The sequence below is a fragment of the Rhamphochromis sp. 'chilingali' genome (assembly GCF_963969265.1).
Source record: "Rhamphochromis sp. 'chilingali' genome assembly, chromosome: 13".
NCBI classification, from domain to species: Eukaryota; Metazoa; Chordata; class Actinopteri; order Cichliformes; family Cichlidae; genus Rhamphochromis; species Rhamphochromis sp. 'chilingali'.
In genome coordinates this window covers 26,960,480-26,988,126 of record NC_137940.1, presented here as the reverse complement: position 1 = coordinate 26,988,126, position 27,647 = coordinate 26,960,480, and the positions used below count along the sequence as shown (strand labels likewise).

The 27,647-nt window shown below is 41.8% G+C and overlaps 2 protein-coding genes across 3 annotated transcripts in view; both read right to left on the bottom strand.

Moving 5' to 3' along the window:
* Nucleotides 1-174: 174 nt before the first annotated feature.
* atp10b (ATPase phospholipid transporting 10B) lies at nt 175-18,427 on the bottom strand. Its single transcript, XM_080901526.1, has 21 exons — nt 17,839-18,427; nt 14,435-14,639; nt 14,045-14,130; nt 13,626-13,732; nt 11,655-11,786; nt 11,315-11,442; nt 10,913-11,165; nt 10,341-10,537; nt 9,422-9,586; nt 8,458-8,980; nt 8,267-8,367; nt 8,052-8,178; nt 7,764-7,948; nt 5,147-5,414; nt 3,614-3,690; nt 3,397-3,522; nt 3,094-3,294; nt 2,900-2,980; nt 2,636-2,740; nt 1,766-1,953; nt 175-624 (listed from the first exon to the last, which is right to left on the bottom strand). The coding sequence occupies exons 1-21, from the start codon at nt 18,246-18,248 to the stop codon at nt 360-362; spliced, it is 3,930 nt and encodes a 1,309-aa protein (XP_080757652.1). The 5' UTR covers nt 18,249-18,427; the 3' UTR covers nt 175-359.
* A 2,410-nt stretch (nt 18,428-20,837) lies between these two features.
* gabrb2a (gamma-aminobutyric acid type A receptor subunit beta2a) overlaps nt 20,838-27,647 on the bottom strand; it is a 33,325-nt gene continuing 26,515 nt past the window's right edge. Inside the window, exons 8-10 of one of the 2 annotated variants that reach the window (XM_080901765.1) lie at nt 24,676-24,920; nt 24,066-24,206; nt 20,838-22,889 (exon numbers count right to left, since the gene is read on the bottom strand). In XM_080901765.1, coding sequence (XP_080757891.1) covers nt 22,533-22,889; nt 24,066-24,206; nt 24,676-24,920 — 743 coding nt within the window. In that variant the 3' untranslated portion in view covers nt 20,838-22,532. The remainder of the gene's footprint in view (nt 22,890-24,065; nt 24,207-24,675; nt 24,921-27,647) is intronic. The other variant, XM_080901766.1, reaches the window with a different exon arrangement.

The window sequence follows — 27,647 nt, the reverse complement described above, 5'->3', positions numbered from 1 at the left end:
GGTGAGAGGACCACACTAAACCAGCTAAGCATTTTGTCCTGGAAAAGTACCACTTTTTGAAGGGGTGGGTGGCATGACTAATTGGGTTACCACTATGCGCTGAAACCCCATCAGGAAACTAACAGGCTTATGTGTTACTTTGTTAGGAGGAGAGGAAGGAACAGACGGCCCACATGCTTTTGTCACGTAGTTTATTGCAAAAATAAACTCCAGTTAGAGAGCAGCAGTATCTCCCTGATTGCATTTCAAAAATGAAACAATGTATACAGGGGGACTTCATGTATATAAAATCCTCTGAATAAATAACCATCTTAGAATTCCTTTCCCCTTCATGTTCCCTGTGAGTCTGCAGACTTTTGCTAGTTTTTAGTTGTGGCATTCAGTGTGAAATCATCCCCCATGATATCAGCAACCGCAAGAGACTCGTGAATGAAGTCCACAGGGGTCTCCAGGGTGGGAGAGGGTGGGGTAGAGAGCCTAGAGCGTTTGACCTGCCCGCCGCCCCTGTAGCTCCTCAACTCCTTCATACACTCTTCTCTGATGGAGGGGTTCTTACGGTCCAGATGCTTAGCTTGTATGAACGGGGAGAGGGCGATAGAGTTCTGCAGCACGTGAAAAATGTACCTGAGGGAGAGAGTGTGGTGGTGAGAAAGTAGGCCAGTGAAAAATATGCAGCCCTTTGATGTAAATCAGAGCGTTCTCTCTAAATATCAGCACTTTCAGACGCATCAGCAACCGAGAAGAAGAAGACCAAGCTGTGGTGCAGTCCTTCTTGACCTTCACGTTTAACAATATTTAACTACAATTCTGCAGGTAGGGTTTACACACCGTAAGAGCCTCATAATTGCATAGCAGTTAATGATGTACACAAGTCAAAGCGTGCTCTAGATCAATATAAGTAATTAAAATAGGAGACCCGCTAGCTTTAAATATGTGTGCAAATGTAGACTAAAATAGTGATTTCTATTTTTGTTGTTTTTTCTGTTGCCGCTCATCTAAGGTTATCTATGGCCTTTTGTGCAGAGATGTTCTATTATTTTTTTAAAGATTTTAAGTGGCTAAGAAAAGGGTAGCATTAGAGAAAAGTAGCATTGTCTGCTCCCTTTAAAAACCGCAGGATGATTCAGATTTGCTGTTGAGAACCATTGGGCTAGAAAATCCAACACAAATAGACATGTATTAGGAAATAGATATAAACATAATAGGAAAACTGCTCAAATGGGTTTTTTGAAAATCGATTAAGAAGTGAGTTATATTGTGAACATGAATTAAGCATTGAATGAGTCATTCTTTAACTAAAAATAGAGAATATTTGCTGCTTTTTCTCTTTATTCCGTTTTGAGTCACCGTACCGTCGACTGTGCTGAACGCAAAATACATTTATTAAAAGAAATTATTATTAATTTCAGAACATTTTTATTTTCCTCTGGTTGTCATATGACAAAAAAATGGAGAACGTTAGAGTTTAATATCCTTAGTGTTAATTAACACCTGTGCAGCTAATTGTTGCTTTTCTATAATAATAGATCTGTAAGTATATGTACATCCTTTCACATTTGGTGACTCCTTAAAGTAGAAATGAAGGGAAATACAGAGCAAAACCCACCTTATGCTGCTCATATTTTAAAATTAGACTATGTGATTGTTAAACATTGACACTGAAAAGACTTACCAACGCTAGAAAGTGCTCACAAATACACCCCAAAACTCTGGACAATTAAAAATCTTCAACCCCACTGAGCTTAAAGAGTGACAGACACGGTACCTGGGCAGGAGAGCCACCACAGTGGAGAGGATGCAGATAAGGTAGAACATGGGGTCCTCCATCTGGCTCTGGAGGATCCAGTATGGGTTAGAGGGAGGGTTGCAGGTTACACAGACGGCGCTGTAGGCGAGTGTCACGATGAAGTACAATGCCACACTGCCCAGCATGATTATCCAGTGAACCACCGTCTGCGGCACAAATGACAAAAAACAGCAATTACATGTGGTGGAAACAATCCAGTTAGCAACAAATACCCGTTAATTCTCTGTTTTCTGCTGCAAGAGAAATATTTACAGCAATAAGATTCTTCATCAGTTTTTTTTTTTGCATTACTTTGTTTCCATGCTTTAAAAAAAATTATTACCTTCTGTTGAAATTGCATATAAATTAAATACCTCACTTAACATTTTGGAAAATATGCATATGTATAAAAAGTTAGGAATAAGTTTAGTGGTTTGTTAGTAAATAAAATTTAGTCTTTCTAAAAAGAGATAAAAAGAGATTCTAAAAAGAGAATATTTGTATTTTGAATATTTGGAGTAAAAGCTGTGGATTAAAAATGAATACTGAAAAAATGATGTAGATCCTTATTCCTTAGTTTTACTTTATTCTGCCTATATTCACAAGGTTTTCACAGAGAGGCTGTTATACATCATCCAGATTTCAAGAACATTTTTCTCCTGGAAACATAGAAAAACCATCTGGGTTAGCTCTCTATTGCATTTTCTAATTTATGTGTGTCTTCCTTTCATTTAAAACCAGTTTAGAGGTCTTAAAAAATGTTAGAATTCGAATATGCACTAATAAAAAGAAGTGAATTAAAGACATTTCTACTGAGGTATATCATGATTATGTCAGTTCAGAACTCACCCAGGATTTGATCTCTATTGACAGATGCATCAGGATGATAAATAAAGCAGATGTGTTCATAGGTGTTCCAAAAGTGAACATATCAATGTCTGAATCCTGGTAGACCTGAGATACAAGTAATTAAATTAAGTACACTATCAAATATAAAGAAGAAAGCAGTTATCACAAAGAGTAGTTAACCAGTAAATAAATCAAATGACGCCCTGTTATGAAAGCATTACTTAATGCAATCAAAGATTAGACTGTTTAAAATGTGTCACTTACAAAATATGGAACAAAGAAGCAGACCAGACTCTGATAGAAGGCATCGAGGATGGAAACCCAGAAAGTTGTAAACCTGTAATCCTGAACAAACAACACAAAAGTTGGAATTCATGAAGACAGAAACTAATCAAAGCATTCTGCACATTTTTATTCAAGACCGAACGCTCGCATGACTTTTTGGGAGTGTCACTAACCCCTTCACCCTGTCCAGTCTTGTACAGCTCGGGCACACCCAGCAGCATCTCTGCTGAGATGTCTTTGTCCATGAGTCCAAACATTATGGGTGGCACAGAGGTGAAGAAAAGGTTGAAGAAAATCATCAGCCAGTAGTCGATCATGGCAGTGGCAGAGAATCCGCAGAAGAACTGATACCAGAAAAGCAGGTTTACGTAGGCCTGGGAAACATATTAAACACAGACGGTTAAAGGATGAATCATGACAGGATGTTAATTTAGACAGCAGAGCATCGGGATGCAGATATAACATATAACACTCACCACGTTCTTATAGAAGAAATAAATGATCATGTTGGCCAGTCGAGTGTAGCACCAGTGTCCGTGGACCAGGAGAAGTTTCTTCAGGTGTTTGAAGCGAGATATGGCAAAATCACTGGCCATGACGGCCTGCAGATGACAAAGAGGAGTTTTGATGTGTTTTAGGCTGTGAGGCAGGAGAACAAAGCACATACATGGAGGTAAAGAAATCAATTCCAACCTGCATCCCCTCCTGTCCAGATATCCCAATGCCAATGTCAGCTGCTTGGATCATACTTACATCATTTGCACCATCACCTGAAAACACAGCACAGACGCTGATTTAGTGGTTTATACAGAAGCTTAAAAATGTTTTAAGATTCACTCGATTCACAAACTCTATGCACTGTATTGAGTCTTATTCTCTTTACTACATGGATGTAAGTCGTTAGTGAACATGACACTGACTTATTATCACATTTTAAGCTGCTATGCGAAACCTATCAGGAAACGTGTAAGCATGATTACTAATTTATCTAATTTAGCCCTGTGTTTGGTCTCTAAAAAGCTTTCTGATAACCATACATTTGCATGAAAATAAAGGTTTTCTCGGTAAGCACATCCTTACCACTTCCTCAGGACTTACGAAGTAGCAGCCAGGTGCTGCTAAACAAACTGATCATTTGCTATAAGTTTGCTGGTCTGGTGCAATATGATGCAATAATGTATTACAATTAGAAAAAGACTGGACAGGTATGGCTTGTTTTACAGGGTTCCCAGGAGAAAGCCTCTTCTCTCTAAAAACAACATGGCAGCAAAGTTACATCTGAACCAACCACAAGACTTGTGGTCCTTTGGACAGGTGGGATCAAAGTGGAGATGTCTGGCAGTAATGCATAGCACCACGTCTGGCAAAAACGAAACATGGCATATCATCACAAGCACCTCACAAAAGTGCATGGTGATGGATGCGGCATCATTTGGATTTGTTTTGCAGCTGCAGAAGCTGGGCATCTTGCAGTCATTGAGTCAACCAACTCCTAAGCTAAGCTGAAACTAACTCGTGCAATCATCCCAAACAGAGAAGCAAATCTACAACAGGAAGATTAAAAAAAAGAAAAGAATCGTGATGCTGCATTGGTCACACTTCAACCTGACTGAAATGCTTTAAGAGAGCTGTGCACATAAACAAATACCTGCAAACCTCAGTGAACTGATACCTGTAGAGAGAGCCAAAGATTCCTCTATAATGATTTGAGAGACTGATAAAGTAATGACGAAAACAATTTCTTATAGTTATTGTTGCTAAAGGTGGTTCTACAAGTTCCTGAATCATGGGTGTGTTTAAACTTCACAGTCCTGTGAAAGTTTCTTTTGTAGGAGCAGCTTTCTGTGAAGTGAACTAAAGCGCAACGATCAAACAAACATCTGAAGTGGGCTCCAAATACAGGTGACAATTTTAACTTAACTTAGTATGAGCTGAGTATGACTTCTTCCTTTTTGCCTTATTCTTTTAGTTTTACCTCTTGAAATATTTGACCCAAAGTGTACCTGTGTTTGACCTCAGCATGGATTAATTTTAAAAGTAAGTTTCAGGTCTTTATCTTGCATCTGAAGCTCTAGTGTTTGGTTCAAAAATTATACAAAGAAAATGTTTTTGGTCACTTTCATATTATTTTTTACTGTATTTTATGTATGATGGGAAGAAGTCAAGAACACATTAAATCAACTTTTTACTTTACTGAACATGTAAGCATTTCATTGATTTTCTTACCAACGGCGAGTGTCATGACCTTGAGTTTCTCCCGGATCACTTTCACCACTCGGCTCTTCTGTAACGGCGTGACTCTGCAGCAGAGCACGGCGCGGCAGTGCTTCACCAGGGCCACAAAGCGATCCAGTAGGTCCGGCGACAAAGCCTTGTCCAGGGTAAGGCCGTCAATCACCAGAGACATGTTTTGGGTGGTATCCACATTACGAGGATCAGCGTTGTACCTCCTCACTTCTTCCAGGGTGCAGTCCAGGATGTTCGTACACGTGATCTGAAAAACAGCAGCTGATCACTTAGATGATTTTTGCTTTGAAGTTTGTCAAACGTGAGCTAAATATTATAGAAAAATAAAATTGTTGTTTCTCTTTTGTTAATAATGGAAAACTAAATATGCCTGGGTTCTGGACAGATTTCCAGAAAAAATAAACACGCCCATTTTTTTGGTATTTTAGCAACACGATTACTCTACTGCTGATTCACATTCATGATTTCTGAATACAAGCAGATATCAGGCTCTGGTCCCATCAGACTCATCATTGTTGTGTGTAAATAACTCAAACAAAAAGGAAACTGATGGAAGAAAAAGGTTTTTTTTCTATTTTTATTATTTTAAATTTCTTTAGGCTTTGGTAGGACGGTGGTTGTGGGAGTGTATCTCTCAGGTGAGCACCGAGTTATGATGGTAGAAAAAAATGGTTCGCTTCTAATATGCCTCCACTCTGGATTATGAGAGAATTATTTCCTCTGAGGTTTGAACATTAGACTGGTAATTAGATATGAAAGCATTAGTTATTGTGTTGAGGCTATCTCACTCCATTCATCATCAGTGACTAGTCCATCTGAGGGAAGCGCAGCAGCCCGTTTGTTTCAGAAAGTCCCACATGTATCCCTCAGGGCCGACAGCCAATTTCAGTCTATTTGAGGCTGCCGATGATTAGACATGGTCAGGTTGTTATGAAAGCTTCATTTCGGTGGTACCAGTTCTTTAATGACCTAAGAGAAGCAGGGCCACACCTGACACCTTATCTTTCTCTGATGGAAATGCGGAGGTTTGACCTTTAGTTAAAATGTAAAAGTGGTCACAAAGGTTCAGTCATTTAAATTGGAAGGATACAAGCTCACAGGAGGAGAAACCTACCCTGAAGTTACTGCTGGGAAAACACACAACTTTCCTTGAAAGACCATCAAAGAAAATCAGTGTTGTCCCCTGAAACAAGCTGTATGTGATTCTGCGAAATATAAATTACACATGTCCCTAATTTGCTTTAAAAGGCCAATGTTTAATAGACTTTTTTCATATCTGTTAGCTACTAATGCTTCCGGTCTTCACAATGTTTTTAGTTTTTGATGAATTAAAATAATGGAGGAAATGGTCCTCTTTCCTTTGAACCCTGTTAGAGTATTTATTATTTACTAATGGTGTGAACTAAAAGGGTTCAGGATTTAAACTAATTCCACATCTTTTACAAAAAGTTTGTAAAAATTTTGTTTTAATGAAATCGATATGCGCACTATAATATTTTCCTCTTCAGACATATGTGATACAATTAAATGTAACCATGCAAACAGTTTAATGGTCTTCTACTTCGTGCTCTTTGGTCAGCTATGCCATTTAACTTCAATATTTTTTTTTATAAAACAATATCAAACTGCAAGAGCACAGAAATGCTGTTTTAAAAAAAAAAATCTGCTCCAGTAGATTCTTAACATAACAACTTGCTTTGATGATTTCTTCTTTCATGCAGAGGGTCATCGCTGCTCTGTTACATACACCTGCAAATCTCCAGACAGAAAACTAGGCACCCAGGAATGTTTCTCAGGTTTTTTTCTGAGTCTCCTGTAAATTTCCCTTTAATTTCTGTTTCATTTAATTAGTGGTAGTTTTAACACTCAAACAGTGGCACTTTTTGTCTTGAAAACTGGGAACACCTCTCCTCCTGCATCAGGAACACTGAAAGTGAAGGTAAATTTCTGATTTGACTGGTGTAGAAATTCTTGTATAAAATTCCACCAACTTTTTGGTCAGATTTCCTTATTCTGACTAAATCAACACCTCTAATTTATCATATTGTGTACTTATTTAAATCACCAGAAGATAGACATTAAGAAGATTTTATTTTAACCTTTTATTTAAAATTATTATTTTTTGTTAAAAGTTAGATTCCATGATTCGACACCACAATCTGCACTGTAAATAGGAAGATGCCACCGTTAGTCAGTTAGCTTAGTGTAACATCTTGAATGCCCTTTCTGACACAACCCTCCACATTTATCCAGGCTTGGGACAGGTACTAGGAGTACACTGGCCCCCTAGGATAAAACTACTTTTGACTGGTGCCTTGATGCAAGGGGTCGCCACAGCAGGTGGCAGATTTTTTTTTCCAAGTCAGATGTCATTTCTGACACAACCCAAAGGGGATTTGTGTCTCGTCCTGGGAACTTTCCCTTGTTTGCCGAATCTGTACTACCTACATATTTACCATGCACATGAGTGTTGTAGGTTGCACAACCTAAGTACATTACTTTGATTTCCTGAAAAATAAATTAATGCTCCATTTTCAACACATGCCATAATGAAAAACACCTCAGTCAGCAACCCTTAAATGTGAGGCCTCCTCACCTTGTCTTTGCAGCCCATATTTATCACCAGGTCTTCGTCTTCAAGGAGCCCACAAGCATATCCAATGTTGACAGCTGTCTCTGGCTTGTCACCTGTCAGCACCCACACCTTTATCCCTGCCTCGCGCAGTGCCTGGATGGTGTCTGGAACGTTCTCCTGCAGACGGTCTTCAATGCCTGTAGCTCCTGCACGTGGACATATTTCAAATAAAGGCACCATTCGCACACAAATATTATCACAAAGATATACAGTATACAGCAACCAATGCACGATTGGTGGATGTGTCACCTAGCAGGGTGAGATTTTTCTCTAGCTGCACAGCAGTGTCCATGACGAGCCTCTCTCTATTCTCTATAGCAGCCATAGCGTTCTTTCTGTCCACTGACCAGCGTTTATACACTGCTTCACTCACAACCTGAAACACATGCAGAAAAAAAATGAAACATAGCTTCACTTAAATAAGCAAATCATGCTGGTAAATAGGATAATGTATGATTTTGCACCTTCTTTGCGATGCACAGTGTGCGGAGCCCCTCTTTAGCATAGCAGTCGAGATGACGCTGAGTAACAGTTGCTATATTTTTCTTATTGCCACTGAAGTGCTCTGGAAATATTACAAATTAATTAGAAATGCACTGACCAGTTAATATAGATGCATACTATAAGTACTTAATGTACTCTTATCTCAACTTACCTGGATAGGGTGTACCAAGTAATTCCATGATTGCAAAATCTGCGCCTTTAGTGTACAGCACATACTCTTTGGTGATTGGGTGTCGCACCAACACAGACATTCTCTTCCTGTTGGAGTCAAAGGTCAAGGTGTCCAGCACCTCAAAATCCAGCACCTCCCCAGATGGTAGTCTCACTGAAACGCTGTCAGGGGTGCGAGACAGCAGAGTGAAGCCATATGCTTTGGCAGCATAGACCAAGGCAGCCTCATCTGGACTCTCCGCCTCATATCTCAGATTATCTGAGGTCAGCGCGGGCTCGTCGCTCAGGGATGGAGGATGAGGCGAACACGGCTGGAGCCCGGTGGTGTCGACCCCCTCTGTTTGTCCAGAGGGTTGAAAATTTTCCTCTGAGTCCTCTGTGAAGGTACGGTGTCTCTTGGGATTGCGCTTGCAGAATTTAAAAATGCCGCCAGCATTTCTCATCAGGCTGGATAAAGTTTCCAGTGGAGTATTTGTGTGCTTGGCTTGTGGAGACACACTCACCTGAGAAAAAAAAAGAATCAAGAAATTCATTAAATAGCTTTAGGAAGACCTCTTCTCACATTACACATATGGCAAAACGTCCCAGTAACAATTCTTCTTCCACTCAGTTTCTGTTTGTGCATTAACCTTTGATTGTGAACTCAGGGGGGAAAACACACAGATTACATCCATCATCCATCTGCCAGACTTCAGAACTGCACAGTTCAGAGCAGCAAATGTTCAACTTAATGAAGCTTGCCCTGTTTGCAAATCTCCACTTGCTCCATGTCAATTTAGTGAAGAATGTTTTTTTTTCTTTTCTTTTTTTTTGTTCTATTTAAAGTTTATAGTTATAGGACACTGGAAGTTTAAAGAGGGCACATCTTTAATCTATCATTTCTCCACCGGATGTGCCCTCCATCTCTACTTCCCATCCACTGTCGCAGCAAACTGAGCACTCACCCTCCTTCTCTTTGTTGTTGCCATGGAAACCACCACTGTGTTGCAAATGGCTAGGGCCAGAAAAAAATCCAGGTAAGCATCTGTCTTCTGGCTGTGGCTGAGGCTGCCGCTTGATGTCCTGCTAATCTTCTGAAACAGCTTCCCGTCTGGGACCACCTCAGTTTCCTGTCGGAGAGCAAGTTAATGATTTTGTTAATGAAACACTTTTATTAGTAGATTTATTGCTTACGTTACGCTTTTCCAGCTTTGACTTGAGGAGATTGGATAACGTTTCTCTGTTTTCATTGTGGGTTTTTTTGGTCCATGTTTAAGGAAGAGCTGCGAGGAGAGAAGGACAGAAGGAAGGGAGGAAGTGTACGTTCATACGAGCATTCAGCTCTGTTTGAGACGCAGCATGAGGAGTGCTAAAGATGGGCTGTGTACTACATTGCTGGCATAAACATAAGACTTTTTCTGTCTCCGCCTGTATGCCCAGGCCTCCGCTCTCTGCCCCGCAGATAAAAATAGGCGCAGAGTCACTGTACTGTAAATCAAGACGACGGTGACTAATCTATAGTGCACATTTACAGTTTATGTGACATCACCGGCCTGTGCCAAATGATGCTCAGCATGACCATATGTCCTGTCACAGACACAGGGGCAGCTTTGAGCCAAAATGGATGTGCTCATCACTGACACCTAGCAGCTCGGCCATCTGCAGCAGGGACTGGGACCTTCTGACAGAAGGTTGGGTCACATTTGGGTAAAAAAGTAAGAGTTTGAAATTAGGTTGAAATATGAATTCAGATATGAAATAAGGCTGAGGGCGGACTTCCTCGTTTAAAACCAAAGTTGTGGATTCCGCAATAACTGAACAACAGATTTGGAGGAAAGCAGGTATCCAGACAGAGAGAAAAAAGAAAAATAAACATCATCGTACCAGTGGGCTGCTGAAGGCCACATCACTCTGGGCATTTCCTGTGACTTTGCTTCTGCGTCGGCTGCCATGGCCATGTGTGTCTTCAACATTGGCTTCCTCACTATCCAAGGACCAACGAGTTGGTAGAGGCTGTGCATGCTGGTTGAAGATGACCTCCTCTTCTGCCTCGGGCTCATCCAGGACAGCCAGGCGGATGGCTGCAAATCACCCCCCAAAAACATGTCGACACATGCATTAAAACACTAACAGTGCTGAGGGACTGTTTAAAATCCGAGATTAGAGAGCTGAGTGGAAGGACTCTTTCAGTAAGTCAAAACACCAAAGTATTCAGCAAGGTAACAAGATTATTAATAATTAAGAGAGCTCTCTTAATATTTCTGTTAAACTAGTGATAACCTTCTGATTCTTTTATCCTAGTTTTCTGTCTGATTTAATCAGACATCCAAATTTTCATTTGGAGAAATCTGCATATGAAAACACCATTTGTAACAACGTTACAAAACAGGTCATAATCGTGAGGTTAGCTAAACTGCATCAGCTTTAGGTTAAACTAACTCAGTGAAGATGTTTACCGTTCTCTTTGTGTGGGTACTCGGTTCCCATGATGGAGCATCTCCGAAACACCATCTTGTTCTCAGTCAGGGTGCCTGTTTTGTCTGAGAAGATGTATTCAATCTGCCCCAGGTCCTCTGTGATGTTCAGAGCCTTACACTGTATGCGGCTGTCAGTCTCCTCGTCGTACAAATCAATATCATTAGTGATGAAGAAAATCTGGCCAATCTTGACCAACTCGATGGATACGTAGAGAGAGATGGGAATCAGGATCTTTAGAGGAGAGGAGTAAATAGAAAAAAGGTGAAAGGTAACCCAGAGAGTAAACAGGAGGACAGTAAATGAGACAAGAGGAGAGAAGATTAGTTTAATGACTTCAAAATGAATAACAACACCCTCCAAACCGTCAGAGAGAGCAGTACCTGCAGCAGGATGATCATGGTGAAGAACATGTAGAAACTAGTAAGACTAGGCCTGTCCAGCTGACCGCTGGTGGGGGGTACCAGGTAAGGGGGGACAACAGGCATAGCATTAAGCCATAAGTAGTGACCTGCATACAGGAGGACAGCAGGATTAATCACTGACTGCAGTGCACGGAGGAAAGCTATTTTTAGCAGCATACCGTCCTCTGTCTTGATATGAGCTTGGGCTTGTGCCCATTTTTTTATTGGAAGTTAATGTCCCCTCATAAATGTAAAGCCATCAAACATGAATCATTTTGTGTAGCGATTTTACGGCTAAGAGATGTAATTCATTACTGACCTAGTGCTCCGATAAGACACATGGTGAAGAGGAGAATGACGCAGAAGAGGACGTCTATGTTCAGCCTCCGCTCAAGTTTGCTGCGCTTGTATCTTGGCCCGCTGTTGTTGAGCATGGACTTGGTTTCACGGCCTTAAAGGAAGGAGGAGAAGGTGTTGATTCCACACCCCACATGGTGAGTGAAAATCGGTATCACACGTTAAGACATGCATAATACATAAGAGACTTTACTGTCATTGTGCCACTGTCACAGCATCACATTAGGTTGTGCTCACTAAAAAAAGCAAAAAATCTTAAATATTGTAATAAAATACTACATTTACTACTATTACATTTATGCAAAATGAACATCATTTTCATCTGTTCGATCTCTTGAGTCCAAGACTCTGAATTCATAAATGCTAAAATGTTAAATAAACACTAAACATGGTGGCAAACGTCATCATGCTAGCTTTGTTTTTTTTTAGCATGCTAACATTAGCATATGGGGCTAAAAATTGAAGCCATGGTGGAAGTGCTGATACTTGTAGTTCCTTGAGCGATGGTACACCAGTTTGTCACAATGAAGACTGATGTACCAGTACATCTATGTTCCCATCTTCATCTGTGGTCATGAGGCTACAAGCAGCAACAGAAAGAATAATGTCGCTGATACAAGTGGCAACAGGGCTCTCTCATACAGACAGTGTGAGGAGCATAGTAATTTAAGAGGGACTCAGAGTGGACTGTAAATTCCTCCACAGTTAAAGGAGCCAGATGAGGTGGTTTAGCATCCGACTATGATGGCTCCTAGCTCCACCTAGGTGAAGTGTTTTGGCCTACAGGGACCAAAATGTAGGCAAGACAGTCTGGATGAGTTCTATTTCTTAGCTGGCTTGTCAATGCCTCGTTGTCCCTCCAGAAGATCTGGTGGAGAGAGCAAGGTCTAGATGTCTCTGTTTAGACTGCTGCTCCCATGACCTGGACCTCGATATGTGAAAAAACAAGCCAGCATCTGTGTTTTTGCTTTTTACCAGTGCTGTCATGGTCTCAGGCTTTGGTCCCAGAATTTTGAAGTCATTGTTGTTCTTGATTCTTGTTAAGTAGAGTTTCTGTTTTCATTTCATTTACATACCACTATTTGGCCTAGTGTATATGAAGTGTGAATACTGGTGAAGATGATCAGCTGTTCTAGGGTTGGTTCTGAACCCTTGTTTGTTTTTCACTCAGTCCTATTTTGAGTTTGTTATTTGTGTTTAGCTCCCTCATTATTTCACCATCTGCTCCTCCCTTTAGCATCTGCTGGTTTCATTTGTGGTTGTTGTTTATTTCCTGTTTTATTATGTTAACTAGTTTCGTTTTTAACTTTCCTTTACCCACCTGTCTCAACTTCCCCTACCAGCCCTCTGTGTATAACTAGTCAGCACACGTCACTCTTGGTGGTAGTCTAGTTGCTTCAGTCAGGACCCACCCACTTCGCCTGTTTGCACACCCCTTAAGACGTCCAGGTTTCTAGTTCCTATACCTTGTTTTTTCCTGTGTTTTCTTTTTTCTTTTTGTGCTTTAGCAATCCACCCTCTGGTCTAAATCTGGTCACTTCTGACTCCAAAACCCCAAGCTGTTAGGTGAATGCACTGACCAGTTGATATAGATGCATACTATAAGTAAACTGTGGGTGAAGGCACAATGGCTACTTCTGTCCTTTTTATACAGTCTGTGATTACAATTATGATTATGTAAGTCTCACAGAGCAGCTGGCTTCATTACACTGCACAATAATTACTTTTCTGACAGTAAAGAATAATAAAGGGAAACTTAATGAATAAATGTAAAGAAAATGTGACATTTTTAAATAGTAATTTTGTAGAGTTACGCTTGTAGATTGTGAAAAGCATCTTCTTGTGATCTCAGTATTTCAAGAATCGTGGTGGGAACAAACATTAAAAGCTCAAGGTTAAAACAGCGAACCAGCCGAGAAAATGGAAAATATACCTGCATATACCACAAAGCCAACAGCATGGTCCGTGTTTCTCACTGTGCAGCCTTGCAGCAGCAGACTTTCAATTCCAGCTCCCACCTTCTGCTTATCGGGTTTCTCTCTGCAGCAGGAGAAAGTGAGAAGCCTCCTTTTTACTGTCAGATCTCGTTAGATATTCATTACTGCTTATATATTCCCCATTAGCAATTCTCCTGCTTTATGTCTATAGCTGGCCAGCATAGGCAGACCACCTGTAAGAGCCGTGATGCCTGAGAAAATCGATTCTAGTCTATTACAGCCCCAATAATGCCTCTGGTTGAATCAGAAAGTCCAGCAAGGCGGTTGGAATTAGTTTTGCTTGGCTGCTTTGAAAGGCTAATAGAAACTGGGGGTGCAGGGAGGGGTTCATGTTGTCTGTGTATTTGATACCCACACGTAACCCTTGAAATGATTCAGGTTGTTGTTGGGTTTTTCACACACCAAGATCCCATTGAAGCTTTCAGGCTCAAATTCTGGATGCTGGGAAAAGGAAAGAGAGAAGAGACACGGGAAAATCATTACAAATGGAAACTTTTTAAATGCAGCTTAACCTGTACTTCAAGATGTCTCCTGCACCCGGGAATGGCAATCCCTCTCCAAATACATGTGTTAAAGCTATGTAATCCAGTAGGTATGTCTTCACTTACTTTGACAAGTTGTAATGATTTGCACTTTAAGTAACATCCGGACATGGCACGACTGTTTTCAGAGTGTATTCAATTTCAGTCACGCAGAGAAAGAAGGAAAGAGAAAACAAAAACCGGGAGGCAGATTTAACTCTCACCGTGTTGCAGACTCCAGACACAGCTGTCCTCTGCTTCAGGTTGGTCTCTCCATCCAGGTTGGCTGTCTCTATGTGACACACACCGTTGGGGTCTGATGTGTAAAGCAGGAGGAGGTCTGCAGGAATGATCTCATTGCAAACCACCTTCACAAAATCTCCCACTCGCACATCTTTCCAGTGTCTCTCCACAAACTGCTTCTCTTTCCTGCAGAGATGTCAGGTGCCAGCGATCATTGCATTTTTATCTTAATTTTTTTTTTCTTTTTAAAAACTTTTATACTAATTTATGCTGAGGTTTTTGTCTCATTCATTAAAGACATAGCCATCTTTTTTTATATATATATATAAATGTATGCAAATGATAACACTTTTGATGATGTCTGCAATTTATGATTGCCCAGACTAAGCAGCTAAAATACTTACCAATAGATACAACAGAACAACTGGAGGTCTCAAAAGAAAGAAGAAATAAATTATTGCACTTCTTAAGTGGCACAGTATTATTAGGGTTGCAGGCTATAACACAAAGAAGGGAAGTCAAACTCATTTTACAATGTGGGCCTCATGTGGTCCACTTTGATCTAAAGTGGGCTAAACTTACGAAATCCCCCTTTCAGTCAGTCTAAAGATGTTTACACACATTTAAAGCATTATAATATAAGAAAAGTGCCATTTCAACAGTCCATCTCAGTTTTTCTGCACAATAATAATCCATTAATTACCAATTACTTACTTTGGTGTAGTATAAATGGCAATGGTGGAGGTAAAAATGAAATACAGTCCAAAATCTATGCTCTCCTTCATACGTGGTCCTCTGGAGTGCCCTTTCATTCAAAAGTGACAACACTAAAACACTTTAGATCTGAAAGGTGTTGTGGGCTCAAGGCCCGGCGTAAGGACGAAGTAAACAGTTTGCTTTCGGTATTAGTTAAATACAACAGCTTTTATATTATTAAATTAAATTAAATTAATGAATTATTTTACCTTTTTAACTTCACAGTAAAAAAAAAAATCCTTATTAAACATCAGTTGAGAGTCTAGCCTCGAATTCTTTTTAAAAATTCCAAGGTAGGTTTTGGGGAATCACACGTGTGCTGTGTTATGAAGTGGTTGAAGTCAGAGCGTAAACAGCAGGAGCAGAGAAAATTATATCAGGTTTCTTTTTTCGGGGGGGGGGGGGATGACGACACAAACTGTGATATGTGTTTCAGAAAAGGAAAATTGTAGAGATGGTGTTTGTCAACGAAGTACTGCACGTTGAACATTAACAGATGAGGCTGTTCCCAGGTAGTGAGGCTTAGCCATGAGGGTGAGAGATGCAGGTATGCTACTCTGCATGCAGGACCTGATCGGTTAGCTACTACTGAACACCACGCCTCACACCAAACAAAGCCAGGACCGCAGACTTATATATTTTTAGTTTCTTGTGCTTATTAATCTCACGAGATGCACGCACAATCCTTTTCATGTCCAGAAGGCTTTACAGTTGTTACGCTAGTTTTTGTTTTTTATACATCAGGCAGTTGAATTCCAGGTGTGGGAGGTGTTAAGTGTGTGCTCTAGCCTTTGACATCATTCCTCGGATTTATTTTATCAATCATTCTGACACGTTTTATGACATATGCTTTCTTACTTGGATTTATATAAGAAGACTCACACAGCTGACGAGCTGTTAATGTTAACAGCCACGAGGCAGTTAGCTTAGAACAAAAGACTGGAAATAGGGGAAACCTGTTTCCCTAAAACCTGACTTTATTCAAAGATTAAACATTTGCGCCTAAAATTACGCAGTAGTCATTGTGTGCCACAAATAACAGTTGAAAAAATACTTGAACATGTTACTTGGCGAGTGTTAGAAGGAAGTTGTTGGGTCGGTGAGCTGTTTAATGGAGACAGCCTCAAGACTCACAATTATTAAATTCAACTGCTCTCAGCCACATTTGTTTCTTTTCTAGAGAACTACAAAAAAATACATTATTGATTCTCCTTTATTAGTTTGCCTACTTCTTTGGCGATCAAGTGATACTTGAAAGCAGTGATGATATAATATCAGCCAGATTTGTTTAGCTGATTTAAACAGCAGATATGGGAACAGCCTGCGAGGTGTGGTGACTGGTTGTAATGCTATGCGGTGAGACATACTTAACAAGAGGAGAGGGCGACGTGGCATTCAAACGCTGTGACAAACAGCCGGCATGCTTCATGCTCGGCATGTTTCCACGCAGGTGGACTGACAAGTGTTTGAGACAAGATGGGTAGAATGAGCCAGAAGATAAGCACGTTCTGCTCAAACACTTCACACTGCTTTGAAAACAAAATTATGTCGAGATAATGGGGGGGGGGGGAAACTTCGTGCTTAAGAGATGGCCCGATTGATTAAAGTCTGATCTCTGTCATCAGTCTGCACCTCCACGTGGGTCTTTTCAGGTAAAGATGGTGGAAAGGCTTCTGTCATCATGCCTGTAAAAATGGCTTCCCAAGAAGAAAGGAAGGATGTGTGTGGAGGTCTAAAAATCCATCCCTGAGCTTCTTTAGGAAATATTTGTATACTTCGAAGAAATCCCAACCAAATGATTTTGCTCTAAGCTTTATGATCCCAAAATGAAGCTTTAGCATCCCCTCCCAGTGAGCCGTGAGAGACCCACAGGAACCTGCACAGCAGCGCACAACTGCTCTGTGTGTGAAGCAGAGGCAACTAGTGTCCAGATGGACCGGCGTGTTCTCTGAAGTGTTTGAAATGTTGTGTCTGGAGACCACCCTTCAGGCCACCTGGACCCTGTCACCACACACACACACACAGATTCACACTATGGGCTTTTCCCCCAGATGAGGCTTCCTAACACCTCTGCTGTCTCTTTGGGGAAACCAGCAGCGGGCGGCGGGTTAATTATAAACCCCACCAGAAGTTGAGGCTTCATCATTGGAGGCAGTGTCTCCAGTCTCACGTAATACCCACCTCCCCACTTCCTCCATGTCCCACTGTACTTCAAAATCACAGCAGCAACAGGGATGGAAATGACGGAGTTTATCCTCCTTTGTGAATTATTCATTTTTCACCAGTAATTCTAAAAAACAGATAACGTCTAACATTACTGTCTTTGCTGACGCAATGCCCGAACGAGGATTTCATCAAATGTGCACAATGTGACAGTCAGAGATATTGTTATGAGGCTCTTCAAAGGAGGAATAATCACCCACACATGTTCTATTTCTAAGTCGAAAATTCCCACGGGGGTGCTGCAGCGCAGAGGAGGTAGAACACAATTGTACAGATCTACGCAATCAAACAGCAGGGAAGAGAGGAATCACAAGCACTGATGTTGATCGTTCGGGGCACGTCGTGCATAAACAGCACGGCACAGCTGTTTCTATATTTGGGACATGACTGTCATCTAGTCAGTTACCTGCTGTAGATGAAGCACGGCATGTTGTTAAGCTTCCTGTCAGACTGGTACCTCCTGAAGTCCTCCCAGGCGTCCTTCATAGCGGTCAGAGACAAGATGACACAAATTGGGATAAGGGCTATTTCTGGCTGGAAAGCATTCACTTCAGGGATAAAGTTCAGAATAACAAGCCCCACAAAGTAGAGGTTGGCCAGACGGTGAAACTGCTCATAAAGGTTCATGGGGATGAAGAAGAGGAGGCTGTATTTTGTGGTCTTGATGGCATTTGATGGGAAGTAGCGGTTAGGTTGCTTTCCCTTCTCTAATCCTTCATAAGGTAGATTAGACTCTAAGCTGCGGAGTTCGTTCTCCCGTGCCCTTTGACCTCGCAGGGCATCCCTCACCAGGGCCAGCGGGCTCCTCCACGTCATGGTTGCCTGTCCTTTTTCCTTTTCCTCTTCTCACCAATTTTTCCTTCCCATCCTCTAGAAATCCACTGCTGGTTTGTGTTAAATAGACTCTCCTTGGGCTTCGTCTTTCCTCCAGAGATTCTAGGTGAGTGTGTGAGGCCTGTGCCGAAACAAATGACAACACACCTAGTTCTTCTCTTGAGTCCTCCCCCTTGCACTGACAGGTGTGTTGCATTCCTCGTGCTTGAGCTGTCAGGGGAAAGTAGGCCAGGTGATTACACCCAAAAAAATTGTTGTGATGTGTCTCAATGAATCAGCTGATTTCAGTCTGGCTGGAAGTGATCTCCTTCCTTAAGTTATATCATGTTTTCAGCTGAAATAATCTTACACTTCAGTGTGGTGAGTCTGTGTAGTGTGTTGTCGGTATATTACAGACTTTGGGTGTTGATTAAAAAAATAACACACATAAACAAAAAGCTACTATCACATATTCAAGTCAAAGGCCCTAAAAAGCTGACAATGTCATAGTTACAGAGCAGAAAATTGGTGCAGTGGGTCATAGGGAGATTTGAACTGACAGCACAACACTGAACAGACTGCCCACGGCCAGTATATATGAAGAGTCTGCATGAAACTGGCAATGGATAGCAAGGCTCTTTATTGGTGCACGGGAGACAAAAATTCCAATGCTCATGGTCTGCTGTCTCTGCAGAAAGGTCAGAGGTCAGCAACAGAAGCTTCACAGGTGACTTCTTGTCACCGCTTTAGGAGGACAGATGCAGAATTTTCCGGACGGGCGTGTCGAGAGCTGGAACTTTGATGGCGTTAATCATGCAGGAGTCTGTGAGCGGAACTGCTCACATGCATGTGTGCGAGTCTATGTTTGATGGACTACAGCAAAGCAGCCTCTTGCACAGATGGCAAGCATGTAGGATGCTTTCCACTTCCTCATGTTGACATATGTTGTCTTTTCCAAAGCAGTCTGCCAAACCTGTTTAAGGAGGCCTGATTTGCACCGGGTCAGTCGTTTAACGTGCTTAAATTTAAACTTCAGGCATATTTATAGTGACTGCAGTAAATCTATATGTAGTATTTTACACACAGTAAGGATGCCACGCATGACCTCGCAGGTGATTTATTTTGTTACAGAACAGATGACACAATCAGGTTCAGCTTCACCGGGGAGCTCAGCGTGTTTTTCCATCAAATATGTTTACAGCGAGGAGGGGGGTGGCTTTGGGTGTAGCATTAAGGGAGTGCGGCAGACTCACCCTCTCACCCGTCCCAGTCAGCTCTGGCTGGGTTTGGCTTGGCTGGCACACCGACTTTCACAGTGGCGCAGCTGTGAATCCACACACACACACACACAGTAACAAACACGGTCTTGGAACAACAACACGCACACACCAGATTCCACAGAACAGAGGTCTGTGCATTACTAATTATGCCAGTGACATGGAAACACAACAAAGTAGAAAGCATCTGCCTTTCATCCCCCCCCCTTACATGACAACACTAATGCCCTTTTTTGAAAAAGAGAAAGAGAGGGAGAGAGGGCCAATTTAGCACAAACCATCTGTCTTCTGTAGTGAGATAATACATCTGTTATACTGAGCGGGCAACAGTCGTGTAGAGCTGCTTTTTTAGCGATGCATGGAGGAACAAGGTTACATGTCACATTACATCAGTTTTTACACCAATTTGCCTTTTGAGATAGTTTTTCTTTTTACTCCCAGCAGCTTCACACATGCAGAGTCCTATTCAAACGTAAAACGTAGTTCCCCTTTTTTTCTCATAAACAAACAGCAACTACAAAACACTCAAAGATGATGCTCTCTCAGCCTCGCTGTTTTTTTGTCCTCTATTTTCCAGAGCTTAGTGACAGAAATCTTTGGTTGATAATTTGGTTTTCTGTGCATTTTCATCTGCATTTTTTGCCTGATTTTTTTGATATTCACCAGTTATTTCCTCACTTTCCTAAGCTTAAAACCCAGACATTAGCTTCACACTAGAACAAAATCCTGCTTTAAATAATAAATATTCAGTGTTTTGCACCATTAAATATTCACCAGCATCCATTTAAGTGGTCAGCCAGTGCACGCAGAGTGCACTCGCTTTTGCTGCGTGACGGGGGAGGATGCAGCGAGAGGTCGTGGCACGGATGGCTGCATGGATGGCTCGTTCTCTTTCTTGTCCTTTATTTTCTTTCTCTTCGTGGCTTCAGCCAGAGGGCCACAGTCGAGTCTGCAGAGTGCCTCCATATCTATGGCTCTCTGCGTTAATGCCCCCCCCGAGGCCCGGGTTAAGCTTAGCCCCGCTCAAACCCCAGCCAAGCCCATCACAGCCAGCCTAGACCACCGCCACAGCCTCTCACTCCAACTCCTCCACTCCATCCATTATGCAGCCAATAGTCCCAGCTGCAGCACTCTCGACTCTCTTTTCACCCCCTACATTTGCTCCTCTCATATGCCTACTCATTCCCCGTGCTGGGCTCAGTTGTTCATTCGCTCATGCAGACACTCAATCAGCCATGCAGCTCAGACAGTCAGTAATCAGGCTCTCATTCATGCAGGACACATAAAACTGCCACCCATGTACTCTGTTGTTGAAGTGATAGACTGAATTGAGTTTTAATTGAATTTAGATACATCTTCATAATTGCTGACAATCATTACACAAGATATTTACAGTCATTATGAAATATTACAATTGGAATTTACAGAAACTTTGTACAAAATATGCCTGACTTCAATGCCTGGATAGTGGGGTCCTTGTTAAGCCATTTCCGGAGAGCAAAACATTGACCCAAAAGTCACTGGTGTCTGGAAGTGCTTTAGTTTCAGCAAGTAGATGCTTTTAAGAGTCCATTAAAAAGAAAAAAAGAGAGAAAATCCCAAAAGGTACAGAGTCAGCAAAGTTGTGAATTGTGTTTTCTTTTTCTTTCTTTTTTTTTATCCTCAGTTAAATTGCTCTTTTCTTTTTTCATTATCTTTTTATTTTCTCGACTGAATGGAACATTTGATCTGTAATTCAACTGCAAAAACAACAACGAAGACCCATTTAAATAGAATAAATCCGTAATATTTACACAATAATGTGAGTACTGGTTTATAAAAATGAATCATCTGTTTTTCTTTAAATATGACTTTATGTTTATCTACATTTTTTTCAAAACAGAAACCTATAAGCACAATGGAACGCATCATACTTCTATCATTCAATTCTACTGATAATGATGGATTGTGGATTGCCATATTTATGCAGCAAGTCTGGTTGCAATGAAACTCAGCTCAAAGTCCCCACAGCAGCCTAGGTTGCGTTGAAGCCGTTTCAAGCCTCTCGAGCTCCTTGCGTGATGGCGGAAAGTTTAGGGAGTCAAGTTAAGTCAAACAAAACAAACGAGAAAAAGAAAAGAAGAAGAAATAAACACGCGTGGTGAAATGGATTCGATTCCATCAGCAAAAGCGAAAACAGAAACTTGGCTGAAGCTTCAGTGTCCACTCTTCTTTCGGCACACAGCAAGCTTTTCCTGTTGAGTGTTGCCACCACGAAAGCCCCACATAGACATCCAGAGAAGAGCACGCCCCCTGCTGTCCACCTGTTCCCATCCAGCGACGCTCAAAACAATCCACCCAGGTGAGTCATGCTAAGCCAAAGCTGCAAACGTTAGCTGACAGGACAACCTCTACTAGCACAACTAAAAATGCTTTGCACTCCATCATCATCATCATCATCGTGAGATGCAAATGAAATCAAACATAAGCATGCTTTTAAAGGATGTTTTTGATATACAATAATTATAGGAAAATAGACTATCCAAGGATGACTCCTTTAAAATCATTTATAAAGCTTTCCTGGATGCAGACAGCTCGGCTACGAAGTAAATAGATACTAAACAAAAGAAATCCTTAAAAGTATATGCAAACACAAGCATAAATATTTGATCCACAGAGAGTAAGCTACGAATGACAAATATTAGTGATATATTGAAATTCTGGAACAGGCACCGTTTCTGTCTTTTTAAAACTCTCTCTTCTTTTCTCAAGAGCTTGACAGTCGATTTGAAGGTGTTTCCCAAATCCTAAAAGAGTCACTGCCGACTGAAGTGTTGGGTGCTGCTGCAGTCCGTCTAAAAGTCTTTTGTATCTCCGTATTTTCTCTAAAACGAACCACCTAAAAAAAGTCGGTGCACTGTTCATCTCACATTCTCTCTCTCACACACATCCTCTCTCTCATCTCCTCTTATTTTTTCCCTCCTCCCCTTCTTCCCTCTTTCTTTACATGCCTGCCGCGAGCCGGCTCGGTTTAATGGACGTAGTAAAGCCAGTAGACCACGTTGAAGAAGGAGAAGACAGTGGGGAAGATCATCCTGGACCACTTGTCAATAGAGTTCACGTCAGACAGGTCTGGGATGTTCACCTTGAGCTGGGAAGCCCGTCTCCGTAGGCGCGACTTCTTCTGGGCGTGGCGCTCCAAGGCGCTGTGGCCATAGTTCTGGCGTGCCATGGCTGCCCTGCGGTACTGCAGCGTCGAGCTATCATAGGCCAGCATGGTGTTGCGGGGGTCTCCGGGTGCTCCGAGGCCCCGGGACAGATCCCCGGCGCCGCCCATCTCATTCTTCATCTCCAAGGTGCTGAAGAGGATGTTGTCGTCGGGGGTCATCTGTGTGAAGGTGCAAACAAAACAAAACAAAACAAAACAGGCGCAGCCATGAGAAGTTACTGCCAGGGAGGAAATTTTGGAGCGTTCAGTCTACGTCTAGCAAAATTATAATTGAAGTTGTAATGATAATTATGCAGTTTACTGTGTAAAAACACTGATGGGGTGCTAGAATGGGTAATGCAAATGAGTCAAAAATCGTGTTACTTACAGTGAAGAAAAGATTTTAAGCACTTTAAAAAAAGCTCTAAATAAATCATTGATCATCTGTCGTCATTATCTGAGTGACAATACAACCACAAGACTATGAGATAACACTCCTGGAAAAGCACAACGCACTCCACAAACTTAATTCTCATGGAGAAACCTTCATTGCCATGTCAGAATTTCAACCAGCGTGTGGTTAAAATTCTGTCGATTCACAAGACAAACTGAACAAAAACAGAAAAGAGAAAAGCAAAGGAAAAGGAAAATGTGACAGGAGAAGGTTGAGAGAAACTGTAAAGGACTTTGCAAAGATGGAGGAGAGGCTAAAAGGTTCAGGGCAGGTCAGGAAAGACGTTGTGGGAAGTGAATTCGGATCAACATTTCTTCATCCATAGCCTGACTTCTGAGGAAAAACATCCCAATAATCCAATCCCGTCCTGCTGTAAATGTCAGCCTGATGCATTTTGTTGATTTTTTTTTAGGGGGTTTAAAGCGAAGCCACTTAGTTGGAGCTTTTCATCAAACTGCAAATGATTTCTTTCTCTTATCTGGAGATGCTTTTTTTTTCTCTTTGCTTTTGTTTTCTTTTCAATTGCTTCACTTAGTTTCAAGAGATTAATCAGTCACCTTAGAGATACAGTATTTCGGTCTAGATGATATTATCTTAAGAGGAGCTACTGATGTTTTCATTTCTCTTGTTCTCATTTCCTATTAATTCAGATGTACAGCCCAAGTTAAGATTAAATTAATGCCTGCAGAAATCAAACTGCTAAGCCATGTTTGTCAGGAAAATGCATGAAGAGCAAACCAAGAGAGGGAAAAAAACACAATGGTGGGAGTGATGATCAAGGTTGCCTTAAAAAATCTATAAAAAATCAAAGAAATGCACAAAAAAACTACAGCATTTTCCTCTGATCTGGATTGATTCAGATTGATGACATTGTTAGTTTTGACTTTCAAAACCTCCAGTACCTTATTTCTTTGCTCGCCTAGTCCTAATGCGGCATCGTCCACAAAGATGGGATCCCACATCGAGTCATATGCGTCAATTTCCCTCTGTTTCATTCTGGCATACAGAGCATCATCTCTCTGAACTACATTTCCCACCAGCCACTGCAAGCATACAAAATCAGCACTGTTACTTAGGGGGAAATCGTAGCTTGCCACACTCAGAAGGAAAGGGTGTTTGATTTCTTTTTCCTTATGCTGCCGTTGTTCTTGCTAACTTTAGCAGCTGAATAAAATTTAAAGAGAAGGCTTTGGCACCACAGCCAGTGATTTTTCCGAGGCGCCTTGCCCTTTGGGAGACACAGAAATATGGAGATAAAGTATAAGCCAGTCATTGCTTCTGCATTCACTCTTTCAGATCCTAGCTGAGTAATAAAGTTGATACACAGGGCTAAACCAGTGAGAAATGGAGAGCTAGAGCAGGAGTAAAGAGTGCTGGTAAAGGATATCAAGCATTGATCACAGCATCACATTGACCTTGAAAGGAGAAGAGGTAATTTTCTCGCACAGAAACAAACACGCACATTAACTGACAACACGGATACCTTTGGAGGAGCTCGGCTCGCGCACGTACCTTGTTGGGGTCGGGTCTCAGCTTCTCGTTATTGGCGGTGGCTGCTTTCTCGGCCGCCTTCTTCTGTCGCTGGGGGCCCTGGCCGAAGAAGATGTAGTTGACGAAGGCGTACTCCAGCAGGGCCAGGAAGACAAAGACAAAGCACCCCATCAGGTACATGTCAATAGCCTTCACGTAGGGGATCTTGGGGAGCGTCTCTCGCAAGTGGGTGTTGATGGTGGTCATGGTCAGCACCGTGGTGATCCCTGGACATCAGCAGAGTCACAGTTTCAGAGACAAAAGCCCCGCATGTGATGTTTTGTGTCAGGTGTTAGTGAAGTTTAGTCGCAATATTCAACTGTTATAATGATAATCACTTTTGTGCTTCATCCAGATTTCTGTCTAGAATTTAAAGCTTTAAGAGCTTTAAAATCAAATTTTATTTATTTATTTACGAGTTGCCTTGAGGTGCTTTATACTGTAAGGTAAAGACCATACAATAATACAGAGAAAATCCCAACAGTCAAACTGCCCCCTTTGAGCAAGCACTTGGAAACAGTGGGAAGGAAAAACTCCCTTTTAACAGGAAGAAACCTCCAGTAGCACCAGGCTCAGAGAGGGGCAGCTATCTGCTGCGACTGGTTGGGGGGAGGGAGACAGGACAAAAAACACACTGTAGAGGAGAGCCAGAGATTAATATTAACTAATGATAAAACACAGAGTGGTTTATAAACACATAATGAGTGAGCAAGGCAAGAAACAAAGTGCATCATGGGAAGCCCAAAGCAGCCTAGACCTACTGCAGCGTAACTAAGGGAGGATTTAGAGTCACCTGATCCAGCACGAACTACAGTGGGGCAAAAAAGTATTTAGTCAGCCACCGATTGTGCAAGTTCCCCCACTTAAAATGATGACAGAGGTCAGTAATTTGCACCAGAGGTACACTGCAACTGTGAGAGACAGAATGTGAAAAAAAATTCCATGAATTCACATGGTAGGATTTGTAAAGAATTTATTCGTAAATTAGGGTGGAAAATAAGTATTTGGTCACCTCAAACAAGGAAAATCTCTGGCTCTCACAGACCTGTAACGTCTTCTTTAAGAAGCTTTTCTGTCCCCCACTCGTTACCTGTATGAATGGCACCTGTTTGAACTCATCATCTGTATAAAAGACACCTGTCCACAGCCTCAAACAGTCAGACTCCAAACTCCGCCATGGCCAAGACCAAAGAGCTTTCGAAGGACACCAGGAAAAGTATTGTAGACCTGCACCAGACTGGGAAGAGTGAATCTACAATAGGCAAGCAGCTTGGTGTGAAAAAATCAACTGTGGGAGCAATCATCAGAAAATGGAAGACATACAAGACCACTGATAATCTCCCTCGATCTGGGGCTCCACGCAAGATCTCATCCCGTGGGGTCAAAATGATCATGAGAACGGTGAGCAAAGATCCCAGGACCACACGGGGGGACCTGGTGAATGACCTGCAGAGAGCTGGGACCAAAGTAACAAAGGTCACCATCAGTAACACACTACAACGGCAGGGAATCAAGTCCCGCAGTGCCAGACGTGTTCCGCTGCTGAAGCCAGTGCATGTCCAGGCCCGTCTGAAGTTTGCCAGAGAGCACATGGATGATACAGCAGAGGATTGGGAGAATGTCATGTGGTCAGATGAAACCAAAGTAGAACTTTTTGGTATAAACTCAACTCGTCGTGTTTGGAGGAAGAAGAATACTGAGTTGCATCCCAAGAACACCATACCTACTGTGAAGCATGGGGGTGGAAACATCATGCTATGGGGCTGTTTTTCTGCCAAGGGGACAGGACGACTGATCCGTGTTAAGGACAGAATGAATGGGGCCATGTATCGTGAGATTTTGAGCCAAAACCTCCTTCCATCAGTGGGAACTTTGAAGATGAAACGAGGCTGGGTCTTCCAACATGACAATGATCCAAAACACACCGCCCGGGCAACAAAGGAGTGGCTCCGTAAGAAGCATTTGAAAGTCCTGGAGTGGCCTAGCCAGTCTCCAGACCTCAACCCCATAGAAAATCTGTGGCGGGAGTTGAAAGTCCGTGTTGCTCGGCGACAGCCCCAAAACATCACTGCTCTCGAGAAGATCTGCATGGAGGAATGGGCCAAAATACCAGCTACTGTGTGTGCAAACCTGGTAAAGACCTATAGTAAACGTTTGACCTCTGTTATTGCCAACAAAGGTTATGTTACAAAGTATTGAGTTGTATTTTTGTTATTGACCAAATACTTATTTTCCACCCTGATTTACGAATAAATTCTTTACAAATCCTACCATGTGGATTCATGGATTTTTTTTTCACATTCTGTCTCTCACAGTTGAAGTGTACCTCTGGTGCAAATTACTGACCTCTGTCATCATTTTAAGTGGGGGAACTTGCACAATCGGTGGCTGACTAAATACTTTTTTGCCCCACTGTATATGTTTATCAAAAAAGGAAAGTTTTAAGCCTAATCTTAAAAGCAGTGATAGTGTCCGTCTCACAAATCCAAACTGGGAGCTGATTCCACAAAAGAGGGGCCTGAAAGCTGACGGCTTTTCCCCCTTTCTACCTTTTAATACTCTAGAAACCACAAGTAAACTAGCAGTATGAGAGCAAAGTGCTCTATTTGGGTGATACAATACTATCAGGTCTTTAAGATAAGATGAGGCCTGATTATTTAGCACCTTAATACTAATACTACCACGATGAACCCTTTAAATTTGATGTTAGTCATCAGTGTGGTCACATTAGCATGCAGAGCTTAACATGCTGATGTTAGCGTTTGGCCCAAAGCACCGCTCTGCCCAAGTCTATAGGTGAGTCATTCCCTGTGCAGGCTATGGTGCACTATAGCTACTGTCTGCCATTTTATTCCACTGGTTTTAGGCAACAAACTGCACAGTTTTCTGCATCTGATGCCATAACTCTGCATTTTATATAAGCTGCTTACAACTGAGGATCTACTATAGAGGCA